The 27,644-nt window shown below is 41.8% G+C and overlaps 2 protein-coding genes across 3 annotated transcripts; both read right to left on the minus strand.

Moving 5' to 3' along the window:
* Positions 1-379: 379 nt before the first annotated feature.
* Positions 380-9,805, minus strand: RNF138 (ring finger protein 138; the record flags this gene model as incomplete). Of its 2 annotated transcripts, XM_082014894.1 has the most annotated exons (8): positions 380-705; positions 1,073-1,129; positions 2,537-2,644; positions 3,455-3,560; positions 4,050-4,118; positions 6,933-7,048; positions 8,570-8,735; positions 9,693-9,805. In XM_082014894.1, the coding sequence occupies 8 exons, from the start codon at positions 9,803-9,805 to the stop codon at positions 643-645; spliced, it is 798 nt and encodes a 265-aa protein (XP_081871020.1). The 2 variants fall into 2 exon arrangements, with proteins under 2 accessions (XP_081871020.1, XP_081871021.1); XM_082014895.1 differs by lacking the exon at positions 380-705 and having other exon boundaries at positions 1,061-1,129.
* A 3,675-nt stretch (positions 9,806-13,480) lies between these two features.
* On the minus strand, positions 13,481-23,672 carry RNF125 (ring finger protein 125; the record flags this gene model as incomplete). Its single annotated transcript, XM_081996429.1, has 6 exons — positions 13,481-14,078; positions 15,106-15,213; positions 18,662-18,752; positions 20,128-20,222; positions 22,900-23,041; positions 23,506-23,672. 6 exons carry the CDS (start codon positions 23,670-23,672, stop codon positions 13,986-13,988), a joined length of 696 nt encoding a protein of 231 aa, XP_081852555.1. The 3' UTR covers positions 13,481-13,985.
* Positions 23,673-27,644: the final 3,972 nt, after the last annotated feature.

A 27,644-nucleotide genomic window follows, 5' to 3' on the forward strand; every position in this document is an offset into this window, starting at 1 on the left:
TATACGTTCAGAACAGTCTCTATTTAAACCTCCAAAATATAAGCTGTGCAGCTTGCTTTCCCCTACTCCCCGTTAGTACTAAATAAAAGACCTTAAAGTTCTTTTTAAAATACATTTTCCATTTAAATTCAAAATTGCATTATTGCTCTGTTTTCTCTGATTTTAATGATGGTCTTGCTGGGAAGGTGAAAATCTAGAATAGGAACTCTTAAAGTATGTTGGTAAATATTTTAGAGCAAGTTTTTCTTCTCAATTGTTTTTTCAAACTTTTGGATGCAGGAGATGGTAAGACTGTTTAAAACTTGGGACAAAATAAACAAGTTAATTTCTGAGTGTTGGTAAGTCTGAAGCCAATTAGTTCTCTAGTTACACAGCCTTCCATGAAAGACAGAACAGACCAATACTTCAATACCTAATGCAACAACAGAGGTTCTTAAAAAGCTCCAACAAAATTAAAAGCTAGCTGGTCACAAGCATATACTGAAAACATATACCTTTTGCATGTCATCTTGAATTGCTCAGAAAGTATGTCAGGGGGACTATCTTCCTTAGTACAGGGAAAACTCCTCATCCATCCCTTTAGTAAGTAAGCATTGCATTTCAGTTATGCTCCAAAAGGGGAAAAAATAGATGTAATTATTCCTAGGCAATGGCATCATTCTTTCTGGATGAAAGGTGAAAAAAAACCTGCTCTGCATTGTTGATCTCTATAAAACAAATATTTGTATTTCTTAAGTTGGTGTTATTTTCATTCACACAGTAATGGTAAAAAACAAATCACAACATCAAATAAAACTTGGTCCTCTAGCAGCAGGAGAAAAAAAAAAAAATCTCATAGATATCTTAGCAGATGACAGCTCAACTTAAAGAAACTCAAACAGTGCAACAGAGAACCTTTGCATGTCTTTCTAAAGATACTACTTTCAAAGTTGGTTTTGTGAATTAAAATATCTAAAGTGGTTATTGAATACCATTTTTATTAATATACACTTCAGATCACTAACAGAATTAACATGTTTTTTTTTTCTCAGATAATCAGTAAGACGAAGGGGGATACACTTTAAAAGTTCACATGACAGGATTCTTGAACTGCATTTTGGTATTGGGCTTCTTCATCAAGCTGAAGATTCTAAACAAAATGAAAACATCATCAAAATGGACAAATACTCAAGATGTACCATAGTCCTTAGTTTAATCATTCATTTTCCACATTTTTACACAGGAATTGGCACCTAGAGGAAGACTCTCCATCTTTATGTGTACTAGATGCTTGTTTATGTTGCATGATACCTTTTATTTAACAAAGTACCAAGAGATACATGAGACAGGAGAAGCATCGGATGAGTGGCACAAGGCTTACTAAGACTTGTCTCCCTGGTTCAATTACATTACAGAATAGCCAGGAAAGCTGATTGTGTCATAAAATTCTTATAGCAGGGCTTCCAACCAGCCATAACATCCTTCATTAATAAAACCAAAATGTGATCTCTGGACAATAGTAATCAGAGATTATTGAGAATATACTGCTTAAAGTGAGAAAGCGAACATGTATCACAAAAGATGGGTGGTTAACCCTGCTACTTTTGAAGAGGTATCTTCCAAGCTGTTAATATGCCAAGGTAACACACCTTTTTAGTGCAATTCTGGCAGCTTCCTCAAATCAGAATTCCAATCACCAGTTCTACATCCTCAAACATGCAAGATGAACTCATGTTGAAGAGCCCAATCCCCTCTGTAAGTCTCCGAGCTCTTCACACCTTTGTCACAGATCACTCAACACAAACAACATGCATCATCTTTGCCGCCTTTAACCAGTGAGGCTGCCTATGCCGCAAACACTATGCTCGTCCCACAAAAAGTACAAGCAGCGTACCCCAAAGCCTGTCAAACTCTATACAAACTACAACACAAACTCTCCAGCTCTCTGATTCCATATGCAGAACTCCACTGGTTGGCTTGACTTATGATCCACCCAGTGACTACATCTCTATCTGTAGCTCTGCATCTACTCCAAGGTCATTTACTCAAAGTGAGCCTGAAAGAAGGCAACCAGAACAATGATTTAATGACACATCTCTTTTTCACATTGCAGCTCCTCTCCCAACGTTCCAGAAGAGAGGCTGCAGCAGCAATACCAGCTAGTCAAGCTGCACTTTGAGTCCTGAGAATTATGATTTAGTCATTTCTGCCATAAAAGGTCAAAAATGTCAATAAAACAGAGTAGCATCTATTTTATTTCCCTCAGAAGCAGCAGTAATAAACTGTTCTGGAGGAACAAATACTTCAAATTGAGAACACTAAGCTAAAGACTCAAGACATCAGTTTGAAGCAGAGCTTAACTGTTGACAACACCTATTCTGTTATCAACATGAAGTGCTACCAGTACAGTTTAAGGACAGGCCTACTTCTGAGTTCTGTACAAACATAGCATGTCCAGAGCACAAAGAAGTTTGGTACAAATTTTTTATTTGGCATTTTTATTTATAGAAAGAAGTTACCATTTATTCCCCTACACATCAAAGAAGAAAAAGCTTACCACAAATTCTCCGTAGTCAAACCGGTGTCTTAGATTTAGATGGCTAACAAGATTTCTAGTAACCTGGTTAGTATCTGCCCAAGGAAGAGATACACAAATAGGACAGATCTGAATTTGGAGGGGAAGGGGAAAGAGAGAGAATTAAAAAACAGAAGTTACTGGTAATACAGAATGTATTAAAGACATATTCTACAGGAATAACTAGTCTGTTACTCATCCACTACCAAAATACAGTAGAGACGTTCACATAAAATAATAGTTCTAAGTGTTCCTCTATTGTGTAACATTCAAAAATTACATTTCAACTTGCCAAATGTCTTAAGTGTTTCTCTTAGGAGTGGGGGATTATTACATCTGTCTGGCACTTTTTTGTCAATTTCTGTTGTCCAAAATTTAGAAAAGAAAGTGATTACTGCATCCTACTTATTTTTGGCATGTTTTTCATAGAGTTGAGATGATCAAGTAAGCCAAAAGAAAAAATAACACACCCTATACAGATGAAAAGGAAAAAAAAAACACCAAACAGATTTTTCTCTTTCACTCCCTTTGATTACATTAGATCACTTTTCAAGTAACTCTAGGTTTCACATGAAACAATAGTTACATTACAAATGGGATTCTATAGAAACAGTTCAGAATTACTAAATTAAGAAGAGTAAGTGTCAGACTCAAAAATTGAGTTTGTTTCACATCAAGATAAATGAGACAGCTAAGTCAGAAATGCCTTAGAATAGACAAGAAGCTAGACAAGAAACATTTTCAAATGAAAGTCACTCTAAGTTAAATAACGCATGCATATTGTCTTTCTCAGACCACAGTGACCTTTACAGATATAAGAGTAGCTACTGCACATGTAAAATTGTTCACATAACTATAATGAAAGTAGCTTAAGAAGCATACATAAGCAACTCTACTTACTACAGGAACTATATGATAAAGATGTCTATTATTACAGTGATCCAGCAAACGTTGTCTGGTAAAATTGGCTTCCTGACACAGGGGGCATTTGAAGGTTGGATGTCTACTGTAAACAGAAATACACAGCATTAAACAGAAAACAGAGTTTTAGAAGTAGTATTACAGAAAGCTGAATTCATCTGTTATCTTCTCATTATTTTCCCTTATTTTGATAACAACAAAAAAACCCACCCTCACTGACATAATAGTGGACCTAATGGAGTTCCACTGCTACTTCCAAATTGCAATTGCACATTTATTATTTGTACACCTAAATGCATTCTTCTGAGACTTGGACTCTAGAAAATTCTTTTCTTCCAATTGCATCTGCACCCTGTTCTTACTTACTGGTAACATCTTTTCGTTCAAATCCTTCAGGAAAGTACCAAAAAAACCCAAACTCTAACATACTAATGCAAATGTAGAAGAAACTACATGGGTTTTTTCATATAACTTGCTGTAGGTCTTTGTGGGATTTTTTTCAAGTTAGTAAAAGCTTACACTATGATTATCTGGATCTATTTTAACAGTAACTATAGAAAAATAAGCAGCCTACCTTGTTTCTCCTTGAAGTATTTGATTATTAACCATCTCGCCATTATCAGATATTGCATCACTTCTGCTACTTTAAATGAAGAAAAAAAAAAAACAGACAATGAAAACTGAGATCATTTTACTCCACTATCAAAATTTTTAGAATTTAAAACAGTAACAAGAGGGGGGAAAAAAAAAAAAAATCCCGTGAATTTCAAAGCAAAACATGTAATGACATATATTTTAACTCTCACAACTTTTCCTTTGGATCAAGATATGTCTCAGTATTTAGTTATCATTGTGACCCTTGGTGGAATACTACACAACTTTATAGGGGAGTGGTATATAAGACAGACATGTAGTCAACAAGAATGGTAATGGAGATTACAGCCAAGTAGCTCAAAAGGCATTATGAGCTACGTGAATGTAAGCCAGGTAGCACTTTCTAAGTTTTTCTGACTTCAGACTCTGAAGGCAGTCTGTGAAGACTACAGGCATTTAACTGCCATGTGTCTACACAAATGATTTACAACTTTCAACTACAGCAAGATAAATTATCTTATACCATGCACAAAATAAACTATTTCCTAAAGTAACAGACAGGAACATTTCAGAAAGTAAATTTGACCATATATGCACCTCTAGCTAAGCCAGAAGAAACTGCTCAGACATGCTGATCATCCTAAGAACATTAATATTTACAGTCACAGATCTGGTCATAGTACATTTTTTATACTTCTGTAATATTATAAACACAGGTATTCTACTGTGGCATAGTCAATAAACATCAATATAACAATATCCAGAAAGAGAAGGGAGGAGAGGGAGAGGGAAAAAATATCTCAGTTGAAAGGGACCTACAAGGATCATCTAGTCCAACTGCCTAACCAGTTCAGGGCTGGCCGAGTTAAAGGATGTTTAAGAAGGCATTGTCCAAATGCCTCTTAAACACTGACAGGCTTGAGGCATCAACCACCTCTCCAGGAAGCTTGTTCCAGTGTTTGATCACCCTCTCGGTAAAGAAATGCTTCCTGATGTCCAGTCTGAACCTCCCTTGGCGCAGCTTTGAACCATTCCCACGCATCCCATTACTGGATCCCAGGAAGATCACCACCTCCCTCTCCACTTCCCCTCCTCAGGAAGCTGCAGAGAGCAATGAGGTCACCCGTCATCCTCCTTGACTCCAAATTAGACAAGCCCAAAGTCCTTAGCCGCTCCTCATCGGACATTCCTGCCAGCCCTTTCACCAGCTTTGTGGCCCTCCTCTGGATGAATTCAAGGACCTTCACATCATTCTTGAATTGTGGGGCCCCGCACTGCCCACAGTACTCGAGGTGAGGCTGCACCACCGCTGAATACGGCAGGAAAATCCCCCTCTCTGGTCTCTGGACCGGCTGGTTACGCTGTGTTTGGTGCACCCCAGGCTGCAGTTTGCCCTCTTGGCTGCCAGGGCACACTGCTGACTCTTATCGAGCCAGTTGTTGACCAGCACCCCCAGATCCCTTTCTGCAGTACTGCTCTCCAGCCATTCCTCTCCCCATTTATACTTGTGCCTGGTGTTACTCCATCCTAGGTGCAGAATCCTGAACCTAATGTTCATCCCATTAATCATAGCCCAATGCTCCTATCTGTCTAGATCCTTCCACAAGGCATCCCATCCCTCAAGAGTCAACAGCACTTTCCAGTTTGGTATCATCAACAAACTTGCTACTGGTGCATTCAATTCCTGCATCCAGATTGTTGATAAATATATTGAACAGAACTGGCCCTAGAGTTGAAACCTGAGAAACACTGCTAGTGACTGGTCACCAGCCAGAGTAGCCCCATTCACTACAGCGCTCTGAGCCCTGCCCTTTAACCAGTTCTTCACCCAGCGCACCATGAACCCGCTCATCCCAGTTGGACAACTTGTCCAGAAGGATGCTGTGAGGGAAAGTATCAAAAGCCTTACTAAAATCCAGAAACACTACATCCACACCTTCCCTTCATCCGCTAGACAGGTGACCTTATCATAGAAGGATATCAAATTAGTTAAACAGGACTTTCGCTTTGTGAACCCATGTTGACTGTGCCTGATGATTGCATTATTCTTTAAATGCCTTTCAACAGTACTCAGTATAACCTTCTCCACTTTTCCAGGAACATTGCCGCAACTAGTTCTGGTAATAGCTTAAAGTTCTGCTTTCAATATACTGATGGGTTGAAAACCAAACACAGAGAAGTTCAGACTGCTAAAAATAGAAAGCAGATGTCAAAACAAAGTAAATGAAGGACAGGCTATATATAAAGATCTGTGAAACTAATATGTAAAAAAGGTCTTCAAAAATAAGCAAAAATCTGCAACCAAACCAAATAAATCAGTGAGAAGGTAGTTCTTTAAAAAGAAAGTTTTTTAGCTTTACTGCCTGAAAAAAAAATGTTAAATGGCATTTGTATTTTATAGTATGTAACATACTGGAGTTCTTTATATGTTTCATAAGAGAACAGTTCAAAATAAATTCATTCAGAGAGCAAAAGCTTGCAGAGTAATGTTTTGAAACAGGATACCCACTAAAACAGACTTAGGATAGGGAGGGTGGGCAATAAAAAGAGAAGGTGGCTAAATATTACGAAATCTGTTAAAAAGCAAGCTGCTCAAATGCTGTCAAGGCAATGAAAGCAAGCTAGAAATACTACACACTTTTTCGAAGAGTCCCTAGAAGACATTCCAAACCATCACATAGAAAGGTTTTCTTCTGTTTGCTAGGTGTAAAGAAAACGACGTGGGAAAACTGTCATTCTTTGAAGCACAAAAATGTGGATAATCATTATTACAAAAAGAAGGCATGCCCTGGAAAAAAAATACTTTCCCTGGGGGATGGGGAGAGAAAAAGATGCATTGTTATACATAAAACACCCTGATTACCTGTTCCCTGTTGAATCTTGGGAAATCTGTAAGTTTGGAATAATAGAAGAAACACCATATTCATCCTGATACTTCTTACATGTTTTATAATGCTGTCTCATCCACGAAAATCTAACCTGTAAATGAAATGCCAAATTATTGAAATTATACTAAACAATCCAGGGATAGAAGGAAGAGATAATTCTGTCAACAGAAAGCAATGCATGCAGGAATTATTTAGATATTATATGCAGCAGAAACCAGAACTTGTGTCTCCCTCTGAGCATGAACACTTTCTTCTCCAACAGGAGATCTTCGATTCCTTTTTCCATAGAGCCTCTGTCACTCTGTGAGACTGGAGAACATTCCCACTTCCCAAACCCCCAACAGCCAAGCAACTGAGAGCGCTCCCTCAGGGATGAAAGATGCAAGTAAATGCCATTTAACTGAAACAAAGTCACAGGAACTACATCTCCCACATCCAGGATCAATAACTGATGATCTACAACAGAGAGGGGCCGCGAGGATGGGATAAGCACCACCACTCCTTCAGTCTTCTTTGGCCTGCTGTTACCTTGTGCAGAGCAAAATCTTTTTGCATTAGGTGTGTTCTGAGAACACATAACTTTTGAGAAAAAAAAAAAGGTGAATAAACACCAACTTAATGCTGCCTATACAGCTTAAATGCAAGGTAAGACAATGAGTTGCTTAGATTTGTCAGAAGGCAGCTGTGTTGGACGTGCCCTAAATCAGAATTTCAGATCCAACAGCCCTGTCAGAAAGCGCTTACAGGTTTAGAGGCTGAGCAAGATCACATCTCATGCGCCTGTGCCTAAATTCCATTAAAGTTCTTCTAGGGATTGGTTTTGTTCTTCCTTCCCGTTTACCAGCTCATTATTGTTTCTCTCTCACAGCTTTTCTTCATAATGAATCATGTGGAACAAAGCAAGAGGCTCAGCTTTCCACTAGTGCTAATCTTCACATTGGCAGAACTAAGTCCCAAGTGAAACAAAACAAACATGAAGACAACTACCTGGATTTGATGCAATTTCATGTAAACAAAATGTGTGGCTGAAATCTTGCATCCATTTATATCGGAAGAGAGATTTCTCATGATTTAAGTGGGGGACAAGATTTCATCCAATGTTGTGGAAATAATGACCCCTTTACAAAGGGAATGAAGGGAATGTAAACAGACCAATGGGGCATGGGGAAATTACATATGCTTGTATGTACACCAAGAGTAATCAACCCATTTTATTTCGTTTTAAATTAAATTTTACAGTCACTCTAAGCACTTTCATTTCCACAGTGAAAGTTTCTGAGGTTCTCCATATATCTGCAACTTTCATTTCCAGTTGTCTAACTTTTCTTTTGCCAGTTTTATAGCTATATCCAGGGTTTTTTTACATTGTCTGGGAGAAAAACTGGCACTTCACTTAAAAAGTACTTATAGACAGCACGAGATCCTCTCTCAGTTTACGTCTGTTAGGCATACCCAGCAGGCACTGCATGCCTAATATATGCACAGGCCATACAATGCTAAGTTCAAACTGCTATAGGTTCTTCAGCTCCAAGACAAGAACAACACACAGTAGAAGTGTGTCTGGTCAAAAACAAGAACAATTTATCCAATTTTTTATAAAGTTTTACTCTACCTGCTTCTCACAGCATCTACAGCCCCCAGAAGCTTTCTTCATACTGTTTTCAACATCTAGAGCCCTTTTGGGGTATGTTCTTTCTTTTTTAGTCACGCTGCCCCGGCAGAGAGGACAATGTGTTCCACTTTCTCTGATAGCTGTCAAGAAGCACTTCCTGCAAAACCTAAATTAAAAAGTTACCACAAACACAGGTTAGCAAAGTGAAGAGAGTTACAATACTTCATCCTCGAAGAGAGCTGGGCGATTCTTAGGAAGAAAAGAATATATATAGGAGTAATAGTCTACTGAATACAAATCTTTATAAATATAAGCAAAAAGAAATAATGGTGCTTACAAAGAAGTATATGGAAATCAGGGGAACTTGGCAATGCAATTTAGGTAAAGATCATACTATTTATTGTCTAGTATTCCTGAGCTGTACACCAGTTTGATCATTAATGAGACATTAAATGGTGCAGTAGGCACGTGATATTGGAAAATCTTATCAGAGTAACTCCTGTTTATTGTCCTGATGCGAAGCCAAAAATACTGCAAAGCGTTATTTAGCATGTGTTTCCAAAAAACTCAGTTCATCAGTTTTGCAGTTCTCTCACTTTTCTTTTCCTCGTGTATCGACTGCCAAATCTAATTTCGCTTTCTTTGCAATGAAGCGATCCTCTGAAAAACACAGAATAGATGAACTGACAAGAGAGAACAACTAAGCTACGGTCCTTGTTTGAAAACGAACAGGAAACTATAAAGTTAAAAACGCGGGTAAGGTTAGACGTGTAAGATGTTTCCGTCGGCTGTGAAACTCGGCCACCGCCGCTCGAACCACCGGGGGCTTGGCTCCGAGGGGTGGCTTTCCGAAGTGAGCGCTCCTCCTTCGCTACAAAAGAACCGAGGCGAGGGAGGGCCGGGGCAGCGCTTCGCGCGCAGGCCTGGCAGCCGAGCCCCCGGCGGCGGGTGGTGAGCAGCTCCGCGGGTCCCGCCGGCGCGTCCTGCCTGCCGGGCCGGCTGGCTGCAGGCCGCGGGTCCGTGCGCCGCGGCGCCGAGAACCGGAGGAGGCGAGGAAAAGGACTGTGAAGGGGGCGGGGGATGGGGGGGCGCGAAGGAAGGGGCGGCAGGGGGGAATACCCACACGTGCTGGCAGTTCGCGGTCCTCACGGGCGTTTTGAACACCTCCTGGCAGACGGGACAGTAAAAATCATCCTCGCTGAAGCACGCCGCCGCCGCGGCGGCTCCCTCGGCCATGGCAACACGTCAGGGCCTCTCCGTGAGGATCGGCGACAAGAAACAAGCCCCGCCCTAGCGAGCTGAGCCGAGTTCCCCTTTCGCCGGGCGCCGCCGGGCAGCCGCGGGGCAGAGGGCGTTGGGGGTGCGGGAGAAGATGGCGGGTGGGCACCTGGCACCAGGTGGGAGGCCAGGCTGCGGCGGAGGCGGCGGGAGGAGGGGGCTCGGCCTGCGCGCCGCACGCTCCGCCCCGGCCTTCCTCCCCGGCCCGGGAGGAGCCCCCGCCCCGCACTCTACCTGGCGGTGCCAGGGAAGGAGCCCCCGGGGCGGCCACCGCCTGATAGCGGCCCCGCCGCAGCTCCGGCCGGGCTCGCGGCGGCGGCGGCACCCGCGCCCCGCCGCCGCTCTCCCGGGGAGGGGCGGGACCGGGGCCTGGGTTTCCATGGTGATCGCCTCCCATCCCGGCGGGGCTGCTATGACACGGCGGGGCAACCTCCCCTCCCTCCGCTCCGCTCCGCCCTGCCCGGGGAGGCTTCCCCGCTCCGCCTACGGCTCTGCGCCGGCACCACCGCCCTTCCCGGGGCCCGCGTTGGTGCCGGTACCGCCCACCTTCCCTTCCGCAGGCGCCCGTGGCCGCGGCGGCGGCGCCGCCGTGGGGACCCGCTGTGGCGGCAAGACGGTCCCACCCCTCAGCGTGTGGCCGCTAGGGAGCGCCGCAGTGTCCGCCGGGGCCGGGGACCGTCGCCGGGTCCCCCGGGGCCGTGTTACCCGGTCCCGGGGGCCCCGGCGCCGGGGCCCGGCCTAGGCCCGACACGGGAGAAAAGCGTTTACGACCACCTTATTTTGCACAAATCGGGCAATAGTGTTCACCTTCCTTTTTCCCTGTCCCCTTGGGACTGCAGCTGCCTATACCATAGCTAGATGTTGAGAGGAGATCACTAGGTGGGGAGGTGTCCAAGACCTGTGGTTCACTTACTCCTTCAGCCTCCAGCATTTCGAAACTATTTAGGCTTCAGCCGTCCATCAGAGCTGCTTCTTGTGTCTGCCAGCGATCGGCAGCCAGAGGCAATGCCCCGCGCCACCATCTGGGCTCGTGGTTTGGAGGGGAGAGGGGGAACTGCAGGAAACGAAGCTGAAGCTCAGGTCTCGCTTTGGGTGAGGATGAGGGGCGAAGCACCCTGAAGGATGGTTCTGTGAAGGATGCCGGCTCTGTTTTCTTATTCAGGATCTATCGCAAGTACAATTAGCTAAAAATATCTTCCTAAGCAAAAGCAGACACAGCAGAGCAAAAGCCAAGGACTGCCCTAAATAACCTTCTTTTTAGACCACATAGAGGCAAAATTTGAATGCCTCTAAGTACCGGGAGATCTGAAACACTAAAGGGAAGCACAACCGAAGTGATGGGCCCAATGTAAGAGTTAAGTCGTCTGGGCTGGGGTATTTACTGCCCATGCTTCAGGTCAAGAGAAAATCCAGCGGACAATGCAGAACTCTCTGGGCAGGGATCTCCCAGGAGTGGACAGGCCTGGGATTTGAGGTGTTGCAGTAAGATGTCCTATTGCAACCATGGTTGTGCCAAGTCAGGAGGTTACTCATCGCTGTGCTCATCACTGCTCTGTTGGAGCCTGCCAAGGGTTAACTGAGCTGTTTGTGGGCTGGCAAAAAGGCCTACTATTTAAAGTTATCTTCTTCCCTGAAATGAAGTAGGAAACCAGGCCAGTAGATCCAAGTAAGGCTTGACAGGTTACGAGCAGCAGTTGGTGGCAGTAACCTCTTCAACAGTGCAACTACAGCCAGAAGACGACACAGGTAAATAGCCTGCAGAAAGCTTCTTGTATGTTTTTGTCAGTTAGGACTATAGCACAGCTGTATAGCCAGCTTCAAGTGTGCCCTATCCATGCCATGACATGGAAGAGCACATTAAAAGGAAGAATTACAGAAGCCTCAGTTCAGATGCTATGCAACCATCTTGCGTTACTCCTTGGGAAACAGGAAGCACGGCCTTCAGCCTCAGCATGCGGGAGGCTGGCAGAGATGGGCTTCCAAGTCTTTTCAGTCTTCCTGTATGACTTCAGCAAAGCATGTCCTTATGCCTCAATTTCTTAATCTGTAAAAGGGGAGCAGTTTTTAATCACCAAATAAGGCTGCTGTGAAGTTAAATTAATTACTGCAGGTAAAGAGGGTTACATCCTTTGAAGGCAGGTGTTAAACAAAAGCAAAGATTTATTACTAAAGGTCCATTTGAACTTTGTTCCGGAGACTGCAGTATTTATTGATTAGTAGCTTTTGGCAGGGGGAGGAATTGCGCAGATGACCTCAGGGAAGTAAACTACAGGAAGGTGTGTGTGAAGGCATTCATGCTCTTGCTAACATTATTGTAAATCTTGATCCTTTAATAAAGCTGTGACCTTGGAGTTGACAACTGGTACGCCATGGAGCAATATATAGCATGGCACCAACCTTGTAAATCTTACGTAGTTTTTTGTCATTGACATAGACAACATGTAAAGAGAAATCAGGCAGATGAAGTTTATGAAACACATTTATTTGAAGGAAAGCATTTTAAATCAGACTTTTTAGATAAAATGAAACCAATGGTCCTGCCAACATTTTGTTCCTCATGCTGACGTGTTTGTGAAATGAAATCTCAACAGTGAAAACCTGTAGAACTGCTCATAAAATTTTGTCATTTGCAAGGTGCAACTGCCACTGAAGAGGTATATTTCAGATCACCTTTGCACAGCCATTGTACAAATTTGTACAACTACTTTTTGTACAACTGTTATTTTGGTTGCTTTCTTCACAAGGATGCTGCTGCTGCAAGAATAGAGTGCTCCTTGCCAATATGAAAAGGGCAAAGATTGGTTCTGTGGGAGCGGTCAAAGATGGATGTGAGCAGAAGGGGAAAGAGAGAAAGCTGTGTAACTACAGCGGGATCAGAAGGTGCCACATGCAAGTGGAAAGACATCTTTTGCTCTTGACAGGTCTATCTGTATCACTACTGACAGAGAACACTTGCAGCCACAGACAAAACTAAGGACAACACTCCTATGGTGGTAGCTTATTGCATACATATAAAAAGTTCTGTATACATTTTTTGGATCTGCAGGAAGCCATAAATCCAATAACTCTTCCCCTATATTTTGGTTACTTGCTCTGGCAGACCAGAATTTTTTTTTTTTTTTTTTAGTTACTATAATGTTCCCACAAATTCCACCCTTTGGACTAGCACTGTCCATCTTTCTGACCGAGGAGTCTTCATTCCCAAGGACAGTTCTCCAAGAGAAAGGAACGCAACTTTCCCAGGCACATGAAACATTGAATCTTTCTCCTCCCAAAAAGGAGCCACTTTCTGATTCCAAGAAAAACTAATAAAGACCTAATGGGAGTTTCCTTGTTAACATGTTACCATGTGATCAAAGCTAATTTAGTCACTGTACATGCTTCTATGCATGAACATGAATTTTAATTTCTTACAGATCAACTGCATCTTTGAAAAATACTATGTTATACTATATGTGTAAAAAAAAGTACATACTTTTTTTAACTTACATAGTAAGAATACAGGTTAGTTAAAAGATGCTGTCAGTCTCTTGAAGAGGTTTCTATTTTTTTATTATAAACATAATATTCACTTCTTGCTATCCTTTCAAGATGTCTTTCACTTACCAACTTTGTTAATTTTGAATCTCATGTTGCACTGTAAATGGAAACTTGTGTGCAGTCCTTGACAGTAGGTAGTATGCCCGATACTGTTTTGAGGGGGTATTTGTTCCAGTTTGTTTTGTCCTGTAGCATCTGAAATGCTGCTGTTTGTCATCTACCTCCAGGACTGCATTGTCATCATCAACGTAGACAAGACTGGCCTGCTCCTGTAATGGAGCTGCAAACAGATAGGAAACACTGCTGTCAAAGCCAGTGTATCTGTATCCTGGACCAGCAGTGAGTTCAGGACCATTGCATTTTAGATAAAGAAACTGACAATATTTTCTTTTATCCTTACAAAAAAAAAAAAAACCCACACATTTTTTAATGACACTGCAAATTAATTAAAAAAATAATTTAAAAACAAAACAATGCTTAAGAAAGAAAAATTATTAGGTCCATGCAGATTACTAACATTCCATTAATTGCAAAAGGCTAAATTCTAATGACCATGTTTATCTACAGAACATGTTCTTCCACTCTTCTGCAGTAGACCTTATGAGCTGTTTGGATGATTCACATGCATGTATACTAAGAATGACCCATCTAGAACTCTTTCAACAAGAACTTCCCCAACAGTGTTTATTGAATATCAAGATAGTAATTCATGTGTTGATAGATTTAATTTTGACTGCTTGACTTACCAGTTAAGAAAATACTGGTTTCAGTGGCTTTCCACCCATGTTTAAAGTTTACTGCCTTTCTACTCCTTAGTGGTAAACACTGCAACATAAAGCAAGAGAAATCATTATGAAACTTGAAATAAATGAGAATGTCAAATGCAGAAACAGATTAATTCAGTGATTATGCAAAACCCAACAATGCAAATGCTCTTATCAGAGAGTCCAATTTGGTGATGCATGTTATATTACAGTGTATAGAAATAAATACACAATTCTTAGCTATACTTTATGAAGCTATATATGTGGGAGCTATCATTAAAGCGCTATCATACATAAGTCTGTTTCCGCCATGTGCATTAATTACAGGTTCAAATTATTAAGACAGTTCTTCCCTGCTTCCCCCTCCCCCCCCATTTGGCCATCATTTTCTTTAGTGCTTTTGCACCATTTGAAAAAAATAATGTTTTATAACTTTCTTTAGGATTTTGTCTGGATGAGTGTCAAACATAAATACAGGAAAGCACTAACTAATATTCTTGAGAAATTCTAACAGCATGCTAATGCTTGTGCTGCATTTTATATTTTACAGCCCACTCAGACAGCAAACAGCTGCAGCACCTTTCAGAAGTAAAACTATGTCATCTTAGATTCTTATAGAATAAAAAAGGATTGTTTAAAGCACATAGGTTTTCATTTTAGGATCTCCAAGTCATTTGTAAACATGAGTCAGATGCATAATACCTGTTAAGAAATGAGGTAACGGAGTACCTTTCCCTTGTCACACCATTAGACAGCAACAGAACTGAGGACAGAATCCATTAAGTTGGCACCTCTGACTACCAGACAACGCTGTTTCTGCACATGTCTGCCACGCTTTGTGACTTTGTGTTGCAGTCGTCTGCTCAGTTCTTTCCAGGACTTCGTGACTGTAGAAGGTGCAGAAGATACACGTAAAGAAATCAAGTCCAGTAGTTTGCAAATACCATTACGCACTATGTAGTCTTCATAATGGAGCATATGTCTGAGCTGAAGATGGCTTATAAAGTTTCTGCTGAAATAGCTTGGATCTCTCCCAGGTGTTAGACAACAAATTGGACAAGACTATAAATAAATGGAAGGAAGTATTCTATTTTCATCTGGGAGGTCTTACAGAAGAAATATTATCTGGTTTAAAAAACCAGAAATGTGAAATAGGTGGATCTGTTAAGGCCAAATGGCATTATTTGAGCAAGACGAATACTGCTAGGCACAGTGCACTTTCAGATCAACTGTCTGTTATGCTAATCCCTGCTGTGTAATTCGTGTCTCCAGACATCCCAAGGACTGTTAACCTATATAGATCTGATGGTTAATATATTCCCTCCTACTAGCTACAAGAGAAGAGTCATGCAAAAGCATTTGTTTTATCCAGTAAAAATCTGTTTATCATCCAAACAATTCATGTATCCATTTGTTTATCATTCAAATAATAAAACTAATAACAAATAGTCCATTTGTTTATCATCCAAAACACTGTTTGGATGATAAAGTGCTACAAGAAATATACAGGATTTCTCTGGTCAACAATAACACATTAATTCATCTGTGTACTTACAACAGAAGTGCTTAAAACATCTGTGGAATAATTGCTGGAGGTGACCTAGAAATCTAACTTATATCCATATTTTAAAGAAAGGTACAGCACTGAAGAAGCTTCCAGGGTGTAGTGCAGCTGATATGCAAGGGATCCATTCAACGGGAGTTCCCTAGGCCTGTAACCCTAGATGTTACCACACCAGGGGGACTTGGTGTGCTGACTCTAGGAGGAACTGTACGGAGGGTGGAGCGGAGTGGAGACACCGTGGCCAGGCTCTGTGAGATATAGAGAACTCGAAGGTACAATGGAACCGATAAGCTGCATATTCAGTACCTTGAGCCAACGGTCTGTCATGTTTTTGACAAAATGCTGTACTTGGAGTGAACTTTGCTTATTATAATATCATAATAATACTAAAACGCACACCCCTCTCAAAAGTTACCCACCTCCCAAGGTGCGACCACCCCTCAATGAGCTTGCGCACTGAATTTTTCCTAGTCTGTACCTTTAAATGCGAAGCGAGAGAATTCTGAACCAATCTAGATAAAGGTATGTATGACTAGAGTCACTCAAGCTCCACCTGCAAAGTAAAACACTATGAAATAGTGTGAAAAGAGCTGGATGTCAGGGAAGACAGCATCACCCCTGACTTTTAGGATCCGCCGACGGGCTGACCCTCTCTTCCCCCCCATTGGGACGCCTTTGGGTAAGATTTGAACACTTGGTCATATCAAGTGCCTCCCCGGGAAACTTAGAAATCTCCATAGAGTCACTTTACATCTTTTAACACGTTTGTAGCCAAGTGGTGTTACTCATACTTTTGGTATTTGCACGTGCTTTGTAGACAGTGAATTTATCACCGGCAATCCAAAGAACCTGTGTGTCTGTTGCTTCAATAAATCGCACTATGGATTGACTCAGCCGTGTGTGTGTTGTCCCTGAACGCGACCGTACCTCTGAGTGCGGCCGTGTGAGTTCAGGAGGTGTCCGGCTGAGCAGGTAGTGCGATGTCAGTAGTGCATCCGAACCCGTGATAGTCCAACGAAGGTGTTGGGCGCGACCGGACTACTAACGCTAGCTTTGGGCATCATTCAGAACCTAAGCTCAGCTGCCCCCAGTCCCTCTGATATCTGAGGATCAACTGGAAAGCAAGGGGGTTTAGTTTCTGCCAAATTGCTCTGCCTCTTAACGCAACAACACCTCATCGAAAGAAAAGCTGAATTACTTCCTGTGGGTGCTCTGTAATATAAATGTTGTTGCTGCAACATTTATTTCTTCAAGCAACATCATGAGAACACTCTGTGTATGCTAAAAAGTTGATTATCATGGAGTACACCGTGTGTGAATATACTATGTGTAGACACAAACCAGCTTTATGATGTGTTATGGTAATGAACATTGTGACACAACATGTCAAAAAATCCTATGCCTTTCTTAGAACTAAAAGTCTGATGTGTTTATTCCAAGTTTGAAATAAAAAGGTTGAAACAGGTGTGCCACATCACTTTTTCAGGTACTCCTGAAATCCTGAAACAGCTACTCCAAAGCTACTCAGAATTAAAGGGAAGGATCAGTGTGTCAATAGCAAACAACAAAGTGCACCTCTCAGCATGTTCCCTCTCTCTGCTTTAATGATGTGGTGTCTACAATTTATAAACCAACTCAAGCAGTTATGAAAGCAGTATGACTTAAAAGATCACATTTTCATTTCCCTGCTTATAATTTTTACATTATTTGTAGGCAAACATAGTTCTGAATATTGTTCTTTACACTAGGTTTCAAAGACGTGCAGTGCAACAGAGGCTGTATAATGCATACAGCATTGTATATGCAACTCTGAATTGAGCAAACGATTTAATAATTTTCTAAGTTTTAAGGCATAATTCTGTCCTACGGCTATGCAGTACAGCTATTTATGAATTTGCCCTGAGTAAAAAAATACGAGTTTATAGACTGATAGGCGTGATAAAAATTATTGACAATTATTTCAGTTGACCAGAGTAAATACAGCATCTAGTCTGAAAAATACAAAATTTGGCAAAACGTGATACATTAAAACATTAACTCAGATAAAGGTGAACACAGTATAGACTCTGAGTGAATGCTTCCTTCAATTTACTCGGAGCTCTGGCTTCATGATTACTTACTAATATGATCATGGTTAAGGTGGTGAAAACTAACCCGCAATGTCAAAGGGAACGCAGTGGGTTTCCCCCATCCCATCCGCTTCGGGAAACGGGAGAGTTGGTTGATTTGTCTACAAGTCCTTCAGTCCGTAACCTCTTCAGAACACCTCTTCTGCGAGCTGTGAGAATCGGAGTCTAAAATGCCTTGGCAAATAACAATCAGGGAAGTAACTTACACTTGTTGAGATCTGTGTCTACACCCTATGGACCTCAGTCCTACAAACAGGGTCACAGTAAGACCTTGCAGCCTCCATGGACCTTCAGAATGAAGCCATTTATGTGAAATTATCTTAACATAAAAAAAAAAAACCAAACAGAACCCCCATTATGACAGACTCCTATATAAGGACACATAAGCAGTTCTCAAATTATAACCTCAAAACCCAGATGAGAATACAAAGCTAATTCTGCACATAAATCTGAGTTCAGACAGTAGAAACAGCACATGTGGGATTTAAAGGCAGGCAAGTCGCTGAACCTAATAGTGCTCATTGTCTTGGCTGTAAGTAACTGTTGTTGTACCCATCACAGGACTTCCTACACCATTTTCAGTGCTCTTACCAGCATTCACAATTATAGGAGTGCTAATATTTTAAATATTAGGTGCATACACACTTGTCTGTGAAAGATGGGGAGAGGGAATGAATATAGGTACGTTTTTCCTCCACTGTCAATACTGATTAAACAATATGTTTTCTCTTTGTCTATTATCTCCTGTCAGAAATGCTTTCTAGAATTAATCAGTTTAACATGTCAATGTAGTAAAATACATACTTACGTACATCACCACTGCTCTCCTTTCTGATCTGTGGTAAGTGAGATAGTGGCCCATTAGCTCATCCTCATCTCCTTCGTACTGGCAATAAGGACAGGAATACCTGGGAATAAGAGGTAGTATATTGTTAGTGGGTGCAGATATAACTGATACATTTTTAGTATTACAAGCAAAAAAAAAAGACTTATTTAGATTTCTTTGGCCAGATATCATTAGGAACTTCTTTTGCCATAGCTATAGCGTGGCATGGGTGTATGACACGCACCCGGGCGCGATGTACGCTATGCTGGCACAAGGTCAGCCCTGCTAAGGGGCACTGCAAGCACTGCACAGAACTGTGCCAGCACGTCAGCATTGTTGATCCAGAAAAGCACTCATAACATAACCATGACCTTAGGGAAGAACAGGTGAAAATATTGAACGCTACAACTAGAGACATTTGATAAAAGCACCGTCTAATTGCTGTGATATGCACGTGTGACCAAGCTACCAATTCTCAGGAGCCCTCATTAAGTATCAATGCTTTCTTACAGAGGATTCCTACTTAGTTTTCAGTACAGAGTATGGTCTTGTTCCATGGTGGAGACACTGTTTTTAGGTTAGTGCAGTTTTCAAATGCGTATGGATAAATGTTCAAGTTTTTCTGAGCACCAGAAGAACAACAACAGATAAGGAGATAGGTCTTCTGAGCAAGCAACCTGAATAATGTGTCGTTTAGGAATTCAGATAGCAAAGAGTATAGGGACTTTAAATTAAAAAACATTTTAGTAATTGTAGAAAAATTGCTCGTAATCATTAATGGACAAAACCAAAGGCCATTGAACTTCAAGACCTCAGTCATTCTAGAATTGCTACACACCTAATCAATTGCTCTAACAGGTCCTGCCCTGAAAGAGAATGAAAGGTACAAAAAAATTGAACTTTTGACATACAACACATATATATTCTGTAAATATATATATTCCCTATATGTAATATAAGTATATAAATAAGAAAAGCTGTCAGTCTTCTTAATTCAAAGCTATTTATGAAGAAATAATTATTAGAAGAGAGCCAATTGATTTAGATTATTATTAGTCTTATTTATTCTGGAAATAACTAACAATTTCAAGGAGTTTTATTTGAAAGTGAACATAATTCTCCCCCAAGAAAAACAGCAAAAACTGCTGACTCATCAAAACATGGTTGTTTCTACAAAACATGTCACATGGAGCTAAATTCTATCAAAATCATACCAACTGCAAGTAAAATGTATTGTTCTGTAGTCATACACAAAAAAATAATTAGCATCCACTTTAAGTACTGTTTGGTTATTTTGATTTAAAAACATTAGCAAAGGATTCATGTTGAATTCTATGAAACAGAAACAAGTTCCAATAAAAAAAAAAATCAGAGAACTCTTCTATCAGTTTGACTGTACTATGTTGGGACAACAAACTCAAAACTGCTTTTACAATGTCATCAATGCTGAGGTCTACCTTATTACAGCATCTCCAAGCTCCTGTACATGTCCATATTTTTCTATATATTTTTCACAAGTTCTTAAATCAGCTCTAATTTCACTCAGACATACTGAAGCAACGAGAAGCAGCAGCTTTTTATGTTTTATACCATGACACATTCACGCTAATACATCACTGAATATTTTCCAGTTCAAAGCCTTATTACAACATTGTGCCTATATCTAGGGAAGAATACGCATCTCCTTCGACTACTGGCTCAGTTCCTCAAGTGCTTTGTTACTGGTTCAGTATTCCTCTAATATATTTTATAATAATAACATTCAGCTTATAAGAATAAAGTCAATTTGAGTGAAATAATTACTGTTTTGTGGTGATTTTAATTGTCCCTTATGTTGGCCCTTAATATTTTGGAGTGAAATTTAGGAGGCAAAAAGGAAACATTTCTAGTTTGGGGAGTGGTACCCTCCCAGTTCACATCTTGCTTTGTTTTTAATGTTAAAATCTAGACCAGCTCTGTTAAAAACAAACATATTCCAATATGACGGCCCGATTCTGACCTCAGTGAAGTCATCAACAAAACATTTTTATAGATTCATTAAGGATAAGATTTGGGTTTTATACTGCTGCTGCTACTACTGGCTGTCCTATTTCCTTTAACTCAGAGCCTTTAAATAACAAACCTGGTGAAGCACAACAGTGAGGTATCATCTATGATGAGAAAGATTACGAAATTATATGAAGTCTCCATGTTGAGATATTAAAATATTATTTGCACAGAAACAGTGCAGAGGCATTAATACTACTTATAGGTTATTCTATATTCTTAACCTTTAAACATTGATGACCGTTTTTGGTGAATCTTGGTGAAGAAATTTACTATGACCTTGTCCCAGATGTCTGTGCCACGGCTCCACTACAAATGATCATCCTGACTGCAGATGCAGCAGAATGAAAATGCTCAGGCCACAGTCACTTAAATGCAATTTTTACTCCACAAGTGGAAACTGCAGATGAAGTTAGGTTTATGTTAACGCAGCAATACATGCACTGGCGTGACTGAGACACCACAGGAGCATTTGCCAACGGTAGTCTGCCAAATATTAGAAATAACACACAAAGATGTCTTGACACTATAATGTGTTAAATGCACACTCCTTTTCAACATATCTTAGTGATCTCACTGACGGCTTTATGCAAGAAATACAGCCAACACCTTCTGCAGCCATAAGAAAGATTATAAACCACTGCAAAGATCCATAATCAGGTCCCTTGTGCTCTGCCACTGAACAGCAAAAAGCAGTATTTAAGTATTGAGAAGCCTAGCTAAGCCATACATAGCTCAGCACTTCTTAACATACCTGTTACGACTGGGTTCCTTCTGCAAAACCTGACCTTAAAAAAAATTGAAATTAAATTCAACATTTAGCTACTGTTAATCTCAAGGTGTTGCAGTTCATGTATTTCATTGTTAGTTTTAAGCAGATCTTTCCCAAATAGAAAATCTGTGGCAGAAAGGTAAAGAACCAAGAGTGTTAACAACAAATAAACTTTTTTGCTGCTTTTCTTATGCTCTTTGTAATTCCCCACAATCCTGCAAATAGCAGTCTTTCTGAAGTTCACACATTTACTTGCTGGTTTACATTTTATGGTATTTTCACACTGCTGTTGCTGGACAAGAAAGGTTTAAGGGTACTGTTTTGCAGTTAGCAAGACAGGAGAAATTATAAAAGCCAGATGTGAACCTGTCCAGAGAAAAAATAAGAGAGAGTCAGATCTAAGCTCTACAGTCGCCTCTCACAAAACAGCACAAGTATAAAAGTATGAGGGGAAAGCAGGACCGAAGAGTGTTCATTACACAGAAAGAGACACAGAGTAAATATTCACAAACATGAGAGAAAATACTTGGGTTTATATGAATTTTCAAGCAAACATATATTAATTCAATCTTGGATAACTGTTTTTCCTAGTGGTATATACCCTGTTCTCCACCACAAAGTCCTGTTAAACTTTTGATCTGCACCTTGTTTTGACGAAACATGATTAACATGTTCCAGTTCAAACAGTTGCATTTAAAACTTCATTTGCATGTGAGTAAGTCATGTTTCAAAGGCTTTATTTAGATTTAAGGAAGAAGGCTCAGTTTAGGTAGCTCTATCAAAGCGGGGGCAGGGCGTTTAAAAAAAAAAATTTAAAAATTAATCACAGAATCATTAAGGTTGGAAAAGACCTTTAAGACCATCAAGTCTAACCATCAACCAAACACCACCAAGCCCACTAAACCATGTCCTGAAGTGCCATGTCCACACATTTTTTGAACACTTCCAGCGATGGTGACTCCACCACCTCCCTGGGCAGCTGGTTCCAATGCTTGACCACTCTCTCAGTAAAGAAATTTTTCCTAATATCTAATCTAATATCTATCTAATATCTTTGTCCTGTATTTTAACAGATACAATTGTGGACAGGATTTTATAATTAGGCAATCATAGCATATAAAAAAAAAAGTGATTTGTCCTTTCTCCAGCCAAAGTCAACATAGAGAGCCAAGAAGATTCAGCTCCCATAGGTTTAGGCTTGACCTTAATATTTGCAATGGCACCGGCAGAGTGTTTTAGAGCTCTTTTAGATATAGAACTTGATAAATCACGAAAAATTATTCTGCCATCATCATGCTGGTGGAGTTCCTCTGTTTAGACATGCCCTTAAGAAGGGATCTTAATAGTGTTAGTTCTCATGCATAGATGCATCTCTGGAATTATTTAGTAGTTAGTGTTCAAGGCTGCAAACCTGTGTTTTGCATTCTGTGCAATTTTGGTTTGTGCTCTCCATCTTCTTGGCAATATCAGTGGCTGGAGTTCCTTCAGAGGGAAGGTAAGGGCACGACCATGCATTATTCTTTAAACTTGCAGATATACAGGAATGACAGAATCTATACATAGAAAGAAACAAAAACAAATGTGATAATCCCCCCAAAACATGCTTCAAATAAGGCAGAATCAAAATGTTGCAGTACATGACACCCCCGGTGTAACATTGTAGGGTATTTGGTTTTCTTGGGATATATTGTGAAGAAGATCATGGGTATTGTTCCTGCAGCCCTGCTTGCATTAAGCAGAGCACTGAAAACAGACAAGCTGAGCTGGTAGCACTGAAACGCATGCGACTGCCAGGGCTCATTTCAGAGCAGAAGCGAGGAACCCATCCCCCGTGGGCCAAGCAAAGCCTTGCAGACCATGACTTCAAAACCTGCCAATCACAGCAACGATTATTTCACTTTTGTAGTGTTGCTGCTGGACAATGTCACAAATAAACATACGTACTGATATCTTACTGGTGGTCTTCCCGAGCCCATAAGCAGAATACTACTCCGTGAGCCCATAAACAGAATACTACCCCATGCTGCTCCTGTGAGGGACAACCACCCAGGCTGCTAAGATGAGGGAATTTCTCCAGCAAGTGATGGGGTCAGGAGCTGGAGAATTGCGCTCGGAGGTTTTAAGCAGCGGCGGCAGCGGAAGCGTTGGGCTGTTGTACGGTAAGTGGTTCTCTGCTCTAGCCATCTCCGGGTCTGGATTTGGGTAAAGGCATACCTGCCTCTGGGCGTGTCTTAGCCACTTCACTTCTCTGGTTTTAGTAATAAAAGGAGCTTGGGTTAGTGATCACTGCAGCTGCTTTTGAAAGCTTTTTGTCAGTTACGGATATGACAGATAAGCTTTGGTGAATCTGCCTGTAGAGATGTAAAACATCCCAGCCCTTCACCATCTGAGCACCATTACAAAGCCCCAGTGCTAATGGGACAGGAGACGGCCTTTCTTTGCATTAGATTACGGCTCCCCATCATGTCGAGATAGGGATCTGAAGGGTAGAGCGACAGCCTCGGGCTGCAAGAAGGAACAAAAGAAAGGATGCACGCTGACTGACTGACTGACAGCCCCCCTGGCTTTGGAGGAGCTGGAAGAAGCTGTTGTGCCAGACTGCAACCCGCAGCGAGCACACTGCTCAGCCTGGGTGAGCCTGCAGACAGCGGACATGCACGAGCGAGGCGGTGGCAGAAGTCCTTGCACCCCTGTGATAAATTTGCACTTTGTGCTCCTTCGCAAAGTCTCACAGCCCTGCGGCAGAAATGTCAGGAGCAAACCTGTGTCTGCAACCCCAGCTGCATGAATGCAAAATTTCACTTAAATAGACTGCTGACTTTGCACTGAAACAGGTAAGGAGCAGGAACATCTTCTGTTTTGCCAGTTCTGTCTGGAGATTCCAATGCAGCAGCTTCCAGAGAGAGGCACCTGAGACCATAAATCACAGTGGTCAAACCAGCTAGTACTGGTGGTCATGCCAGTCTCCCAATGGTCATACCAGACTCCCTGGTCTAGTGGGAGGTGACCCTGCCCATGGCAGGGTGGGTTGGAACTAAATGATCTTTAAGGTCTCTTCCAACCCAAACCATTCTATGATTTAGCATGTTGTCACTCGCACCCTCCTGTGCTGCCCCTCTGTTGAAGGTTACCCACCTTCGGTCTCTTCTCCCAACCCTCTAGCCCAGCAGAAGGTATCATGTGCTTATCAGACACTTCTACTCAGTTTGGCATTTTAGTGCAAATCCACCTACTTTCCCAGTTGCTAAAATGCTAACCTTCACAACCAGAGCTGCTAAGTCATGAGCCCACATTGCCCCCACCAGCTCTGCTCTGTAGATAGCAACTCCAGCAGAAGAGTGGAGCTGAAAGTTGAGGCAAAACCTTCTTAAGCCAACCAAACTTGCCAAGCTTGCCAGTGCACTCTGCAACAGCATTTCTAACATACTTAACAGCCTGTGATCAATCTACAGGAGGATTTCAGATATAATCTCTTCTTTGGAAGCCTTCTTCGTATATAGCTCCATGGAGCCATGTAAAATACAATCAAAGCCTAAGTCTGACAGAAGGTGGTATTTTACAGTTACTTCACAGAAGTATAAATGATTACACAAAGTGCAAAGAGAGTACAGCCAAGACCCAACACGCTCCCTGTCCAAGGATAAACTCTAAATTGTTACACACGGTTTGCCCTCGGGCAGGTTTTAAATTAGATTATTCCTATACTTCAGACAGGGTTGAAAAGGTTTCTTTGTTCTCCTCAGGAACAGATGAGTCTTCTATAAATAACCCTGTACAAGGTTCACACATGCTGTCTGAGAGCTTTCCCCTTTTAATGTCACAAAACATAAGATCAGATTACCCTTTGCCAGTTTGCTCACCCTCCCCCCTAAAACTGTCAATAGCAGGAAAAAAGTTAATATAAAGTATACAAGGATTGGTGAAAAACAACCACACTCACACATTATACACAAATAGTCTTTTGCTATTAGTCAGTGATTTATTCACCAGATTATAAAAACTTGCAAGAATTTCAGGTTCAACAACAAAAACCCAGTCCACCCTTATCCCAGTATATCACTCTGGGTGATACATATTTATTTGCTCAGCCTGTACCAAAACAGGTAAAACAAATAAATAAATAAAACCTAAGCATTTCAGGATATTGGCCCTGAACATTGCTAAAGCCCTACTTTTTTTTCCCCTTCCCTTTAGCTTCCAAACAATTGCCGCAAGTCTCTAGTTAGAGGCTGCGTAACGCTTCTCAAATCCAAAAAAAGCTGATACATTAGCTCTTGAAGGTACTGAGGGTGCTGTAAACAGTTGCATTGTTAGACATACATACATGTGTATGTCTCAGCTGAGGAGCACACCATTTTCCATGATATGTGACCTGGAATAAATAATAAAACCAAGCCTCACCAAGTGAATAGCAGAAAAGGCACAGTTCCTTAGATGGATCTCTGTTGGGAAGGAACTCTGCAAGGTTGCCTATAGCTTCTGAGGCCAACAAGTGGTCCTGGAAACGAAGAAGGGGCTCAGAAACATGCTAGGAAGCCTTTTGTCCTTTTTTCTTTCTCCCCCCAAAATTATTCCTAAACACTGGCTTAAGCCGTTCTTCCAACTGCCATTATCACTAGGACGCCTGTGCCAGGTGCCAAGTTTGTAAAGGGAGTCACTAGCAGATGGTTCACGTTTGTTCTACACATGTATACATTGCTCTGTGCTGATTCTAGATGGCATCTTTATGCTATGCTTGCATCTGGACAAGATTCAGATCAGGAGCAATACTTCAATTATGTCTCACATTAAATTTGTGATGAAGACAACTATTACAAATATTCCCTCAGAATTTGAATCAGAAGCACACACTCACTCTAGAACAACTGGTTTTATGCATTGATTTTTTTTTTTAAGTGGTCCAGAATAATTGGCCTTATCCTAAAGCAGCTATCCCAAAATTGATTTTCTGGCATAACCTACCCATAAGCAGATTTAGCTGGGATGAATCTAGACGTATTTCTAGGTATTTAACAGGGAAAAGAAAAATGAGCACAGAAGTCACAGCCTCTCTCTGCAGTCAGCAGAGAAACAGGCACAACTTAAGGTAATTCAGTCTTAAACAGGCTGACTCCAGAGCTGCTTCACCTGTGCCCACTGCCCACCGAGGCATGCGTACACGGCGCTACTGCCTTACCCCTCCCTGCGTGTAAATCACTGATGAAACATGATGACTCTGTTTTTAGAGCGGACTTTGCCCCTTTGTCTCGGCCTTTTTCCCCAGCCCTCTCCCCGCCCGGGCGAACCGCGGGGTGCCCTGCCGCCGCGGCTTCCCCGCCGCCGCCCACGGCGCCGACCCGCCCCCGGCCAGCGGGAAGCCCCCGCCGGGCCCCGACCGGCGCCGCCCCGGCACGGAGGGGGAGTCCTCGACCCCCCAGCCCGGCCCGGCCCGCCTCACCGCCGGGGCTGCGGTCACTGCGGAGGGAACCCCCTTTTCCCACCGAGTTTTACCTCCCTGAGTGCAGGGGTGCTGTGGATGGGGAGGGGATGGAGGTGAAGTATCCAGGAGGTAGGTGTGACCTTGAATATTTTTAAGGCCTAAAAAGCATCAAAATCAAATCACAGAATCACAGAATGGTAGGGGTTGGAAGGGACCTCTGAAGATCATCTGGTCTAAACCCCCTGCCAAGGCAGGATCACCTAGGGCAGGTTACACAGGAACACGACCAGTCGAGTTTTGAAGGTCTCCAGAGAAGGAGACTCCACAGCCTCTCTGGGCAGCCTGTTCCAGTGCTCTGTCACCCTCACAGTAAAGAAGTTCTTCCTCATGTTGAGGTGGAACTTCCTGTGTTGCAGTTTATGCCCATTGCCCTTCGTTCTATCACTGGGCACTACTGAAAAGAGACTGGCTCCATCCTCCTGACAGCCACACATCAGATATTTATAGACATTGATAAGGTCCCCTCTCAGCCTTCTCTTCTCCAGACTAAACAGCCCCAGGTCTCTCAGCCTTTCCTCATATGAGAGATGTTCCAGTCCCTTAGTCATCTTCATAGCCCTCCATTGGACTCTCTCCAAAAGTTCCCTGTCTCTCTTGAACTGAGGAGCCCAGAACTGGACACAATACTCCAGATGAGGCCTCACCAGCACAGAGTAGAGGGGGGAGTATAACCTCTC

Source organism: Phaethon aethereus (genome assembly GCF_964289735.1).
Source record: "Phaethon aethereus genome assembly, chromosome: 2".
NCBI classification, from domain to species: Eukaryota; Metazoa; Chordata; class Aves; order Phaethontiformes; family Phaethontidae; genus Phaethon; species Phaethon aethereus.